The following is a 5,686-nucleotide window of genomic DNA, read 5'->3' as shown; positions in this document are numbered from 1 at the left end:
AGATAACATTGACGACTTGAATTACGGGAAAGCAATTCAAAACTTGTTTATGGATCATCATGATGGAAGAGATGGCGGCTCATCAGCATTTGGAAGAGGTAATATGTCCGTGGAGGATTTCGCGACCTTCGATGATATGATGACACGGTTGGCTGGGGAATGCGCGCCGGGTGATGGAGCCGCTAAGGTGTCATCTTACAAGATTGAAAACCGGTCTGGAAAAAATTCTTTGAAAGAGACGATCAATGGAAAACTGAAAAGAGCGGGTCCCCGAGGTTGATTATTGTGGTCCGTTTTGTGTTCTTCGATTCGTTTCATTCCTTGTATTTTCGTGTATTCTACTGTTATTGTTTGGTTTATATGTTTGTAAGGTTTTTTTGGTTTGTTAGGGAGGCTCGTTTATAGTTAGTTCTTGTTTAGGTGGTTGTTTTCTAGGTGCGAGCTTCTCCGTTTCCCGTTGTCCTTTTGTATTCCTGTTGAGGACATTTTCCTTTGAAAAACGGCTTCATTTCTATATGAGTATTCGTTTTTTCGACAAAAAAAAAAAAAAAAAAAAAAAAAAAAAAAAAGGTGTATCATTATTGTTGTTGAGCTTTTTACTACTTTAAATTATAAGATCTTAGATCATGAGCATGTATATTGTGTTTGTGGATAAATTTATTGCTTCACTATAACAACTTTTCAAATAAACTCGTGAATTCGCGGGTTTTAACTAGTTAAAATAGACATATATAACCCAATATATAACTACAAATAATTGTGGGTAGTTACATACGTGGAGAGCTATGTCAGATGCCAAGTAGATGTGCGAACTAAATTGTGTGAAAAATTGAGTGAGAATAACATTTCTCAAATTTATGACCTAGTAAATTTATCACATCTGCTAATGTCTTTATCGACCAACAATTACCTACGATAAACCATTTATAGTACGTCGTGTGACAGCTATAAAACAGGGCTCTGATTTTCACCAATATAGCATAACAAGTTACTCTAATACAACCCATTCTTATCAAAACTAATGTAGTCATCAATGACTACAGGGATTATGGCTTGACAACAAAAAGAGGCTTTGGCACCAAAAAGAAAATGTACAACAAAATGAAGATCGGGTAAACCGATTAAACAGACGAAAAGAACAGGTACAACATAAAGATAAACGGCAAAATTGGCGCGAGGTATGTTTTCATCATAAATAGATGTCTTGAATTCGATATGATGATCTTCTCCGTAATACAAGTCAAACATTAACAATAATATATTTCAAATAAGCTGGTGCTAACTTAAACGTCCAGTAGTAGTAATTATTACTTCATCAACTATAGGTTTCATATTTTCATAACATAAAGAATTGGGACTAACAATTTTCATAGGTTTAATACCTTTGGATTATATTTCAGTAGCCCACCCTGAACCAGCAAGCGCAAAGTAATCAGATCAGATTAGTAATGCTCCCTGAACGCTTGCTGATAATAAAACTTAAATAACAGGGATGAATAGAAATAATAAAGGGTGGGGAGGCATCAACCAATGAAGTGAACAATTCACTCAAGTCGAAAAGAATATAAACTGCCAATGTATTGACCCTTTTCAATACCATTTGCAGATCGAATCGAGGATTAAAGCTGACGCAGTCAACACAGTTAACTGGTATTTAATATCAGTAGCAACATTAAGGAATCATATGTTGATTCTCACATGAATGACTGCTGGAAAACCACATTCCAGGCAATCTTGATACTAAAGATAAGATTTGTAGTGACGACTCCGTTACCAGTTATACAGACCAGTTCAAGCGCGGTTTTTGTATTTTTCACATTATCACATTTGTCGTTTGGGATTTAGAGATTGGTTTTCGGATATTGACTCAATTTGACCTTCGTGTCCATGACTTCTGATGACCTGAAATCCATGAAACGGATGTTACCAAAGGTAGAAACACGTAGCAAGAATAATGCTAAAGATCGACAGTAATCAGTAACCGATGACGTATTGTCAAGATGGGAAGGGAGTTGAGTGAAAGGACAAAACGGTTTTATTTTACATAAGGTCACCTCAAGTACAGGTATAGTTTGACCCGGAAATACATAACAGTCCAGCTTGATCAAACTTGGTCAAACTCTGCCAAAACTCAAGATTACTAGGAAAATTGGCTAAAACTCGGGATTACTTGAAAAATCAATCAAAATTGGTCAAAATCGATCAAACTCAGTCAAAGTCAAACTTCTTCAACATTCGAGTACTTCCCGAATTACCGAGTACTATCTAAAAAGTCTTGACCAAGTAATCCCCGAGTAGCGAGATTTGCAACCTTGTATGTAGTGTATCATATAGGATCCGCAAAATGATATTGATAATATATTAATAATCTATGTTTCTATTAAAAAGTTTAGGAGGTTGTGAGGATTACAGATAGACGTTGGACGACATCTAGCCACTCGACCCATTTGACCCATACCCCTTTAAAGTGATTTTTCAAATATGACCCGTTTAAGATTGATCACAAATTCACAACACAAATTAGCCCATTGCCACGTCTACTTCAACCAACTGAATTACCTTTTGATAGAAATGACAGTGACATCCAAGGCCAAAAGTGAAATATGTCACTCAAGCACCAAGTGATGTCATCCTGCAGTTAGTGGGCACCTGCTTGTAAAGTGGAGACACAATTAGAGATTAGAGATCACTAAGAAAGGAAGATTATATGTAATTGGTAATTACTAATTAATGAACGCACCTTCAAAAGTAATTAGCTTGTCCTCCAATTAAACCCACCTTACTCTGAACCACCACCCTGCGGGAACTGAGAAGGACGAGCACTCCTCATCTGTCCAAAGAATGGGGGAGAAACACCTGAAAGACCAAAAAAATAATCTTGTTGATATATTATTAAATATATTTATAAATTAAGAATCAAAACTTCATGCATCACATATCTTCCATTTAATTAAGCTTGAGTAAACAAGCAATTGCAACACACACACACACACACACACAAAAAAGCTGTTGTTTGGATAAAAACATCATCAACTAAGAAAATAATGGTCAAACACACATTGTATATATACACAAACCCTAAGTATAACAGTAAATTTTCATGTATTCAAACAAAAAGCCCATTAATCCACTAAATCAATATCGGAGAATCAGTAGATCGGCACATGTTTTGACTCAGTCACAAAAAGAATGGTCTATACTAACTAATTTATATATGGTTAACGAAGAAAAATGCAAACCTGTAAGGTATGGTGCTGGAGACATTGGAACAGTGTCTGTGATTGGCCCACTTACACTTGCTCTAGCATAAGGCAAAACGTGTGGGCCCGGTGCTACAATCCCCGGAAGTGGCCTATACCCTGGACTTCCAGGGGGCAGGGGGCCCATTTGACCAAAGGGATAAACGCTTGTGTTACTAGGTCCTTGTATACCATACATCTGAGGATTATGTTGCAGCGGTCCAATGTAAGGATTATACGGAACCTGACAGATAAGAGAGAGTTTACATACATTCTTTCAGCAATATAAAAACGCAACGATGTAGTTGTTGTAATATATGAGCAATATGGGATTCGCGTTTACTCACCTGATGGAATACGTATTCCGGCCCATAAGGTGGATACCTACCAAAACCAATTTTACAGTTAACGAGGTATTTTTGGATTCAAGTACATATAAATTTAATCACAATATAACATGCGATTGTGCAATTACAAACACTAATTCTGAACATGCATTGGATTAGATATAAGATTGTGAGTGGAAGAATTGGCAGGGAACTTGAGTTACGTACAAGGTTAAAACAAGCGTCAAGACGTGTACGTGTTTAGAACACATTTTCTTTTTCAAAGTTAATTAGCATATTATACATGATGATGAAACAAACATATATTTTAAGTGGTTTTTTATGATCCAACATGAATCAAACGTTAAAAAATGTTATTGCCATCCACTATTTCCTTGAAAAAGAACAATCTAAGTTTTACCAAATGTCAAACCAAATTTTAACTTGGCTTTAGATAATCGTTGATAAGATATATATGAACAATAACTGACCCGTATAATGAATATGGTAACTGCTGATAGTTGTAAGGAACCGGCGGGTAATTCGGGTTTCCAACAAATGGCACCCCTTGAGGACTCCCAAAGTAGGGTGCTGCAGGTCTCATGCGTCCTGCACGTACACACCAACTTGAATATTCACATTACATAATCAACTACTCCAAAGATATTGGTATTTTCATGTATTCTGTTCATTCAAAAATCCACAAGGAAAAAGGGAAAAAGAAGATTTTCTTTAAGTAACGCACTAACGCCTGAAAGTTGCATTTGATCTGGGAGGTTCACTATAATCACACAATTGTATGATCCACAACGGCAGTAGATAAACATCATTATATATAAAACTGAAATGAATAGATTTAGATAATTTTAAGCCTAAAACTATGTGGATACACTTAACAATTCAAAGATAATGGGACCAAATAAACGAATATTTTTTATAATTACATATATCTGCAACTTATAATATGATAAACCACATATGCAGCGAAACTACTTCTAATCATACGGGAAGAACCACGCCAAATGGTCACCTATTACACGCCTATTACACGGATTACTAACTCAGCCTGCAGTAGTAAAATTAATTTAATCAAAAGTTAATTTAATTAATTAATAATAATAATCCTACCATAAGACAAAATTGGTTGAGGCCGACCAAGTGACGCCAAATTACAATTTGCCCTTCTACCATCAATAACTGGATTGGGATCAACACAAGCCCTATTTGCAGCTTCAGCGTCCCGAAACGTTACCTGATCTCAACCATAATTACAAACACATTAACAATAACAAACATTAAGTCAAACTAAACCTACACCCTATGATAGAATGAGCCACTAAAATTAAAAAATAACAAAATAATAAATTAAAATAATATAAACTTAAACAGAGATCAAACTATTATTGAAAGTACTAACAAAGCCATAGCCTTTTGATCTTCCAGTTTGTTTATCAGTAATAACAACAGCTTCTAAAATCTCCCCAAACTGTTGAAAATAACGATGCAGAGTCTCACTCTGTGTCTCCCATGCAAGTCCTCCAACAAACACTTTTGTAAACGTTGTATCCCCAAACGGATTATTTAAAAACTGCAAACTTGATCCACTTCCTCTGATCGCAGCCATCTAATTACAATTGAATATGTATATATATACAGATTTGTATCTATATACTGGATTTAATGGAAATTAAAAGGCTTTATTTTCAATTAATTTGATTTCAGATAAATTAGGGAAGTAATAAGATACTCTGGTAAAACCCTAATTTATCAGACGGAGAATGAAAGTAATTAGGGGTTTTGAAAGTTATTAGCGGAGAAAGAATCTTCCACGAATTATTATTTGGGCAGTTATTGGAGGTTGATGTCATGAACACTATTTAACGAAATTATCAATTTAGTCCCTGAAGTTTTTAAATTTGTTTAAATTTGGTGGTTCTAATTTTTGAAATTACATAAACACTTACATAGTCATAATCATAATCATAATCATAATCATAATCATTAATTTAATATTTAATATTTGAATAATAATGTTACATGTTAAATTGTCTAACAATAATTTTGATACATACACGTACGGATTTTAAAAGTATTCAGTATCTTTTCTCTCCTTATTGTTAA

General features: G+C 34.8%; 1 protein-coding gene across 1 annotated transcript; it reads right to left on the bottom strand.

Annotated features, from left to right (window-relative positions):
• Positions 1 to 1,687: 1,687 nt before the first annotated feature.
• LOC139857264 (uncharacterized) lies at positions 1,688 to 5,383 on the bottom strand. The gene is made up of 8 exons (XM_071846000.1): positions 4,983 to 5,383; positions 4,694 to 4,817; positions 4,057 to 4,174; positions 3,587 to 3,623; positions 3,240 to 3,483; positions 2,741 to 2,856; positions 2,560 to 2,649; positions 1,688 to 1,902 (listed from the first exon to the last, which is right to left on the bottom strand). Exons 1-6 carry the CDS (start codon positions 5,187 to 5,189, stop codon positions 2,780 to 2,782), a joined length of 807 nt encoding a protein of 268 aa, XP_071702101.1. The 5' UTR covers positions 5,190 to 5,383; the 3' UTR covers positions 1,688 to 1,902; positions 2,560 to 2,649; positions 2,741 to 2,779.
• Between the last annotated feature and the right edge of the window lie 303 nt (positions 5,384 to 5,686).

This window comes from Rutidosis leptorrhynchoides, chromosome 7, assembly GCF_046630445.1.
Source record: "Rutidosis leptorrhynchoides isolate AG116_Rl617_1_P2 chromosome 7, CSIRO_AGI_Rlap_v1, whole genome shotgun sequence".
Lineage (NCBI taxonomy): Eukaryota > Viridiplantae > Streptophyta > Magnoliopsida > Asterales > Asteraceae > Rutidosis > Rutidosis leptorrhynchoides.
This window is presented reverse-complemented; position numbering and strand designations above follow the sequence as displayed.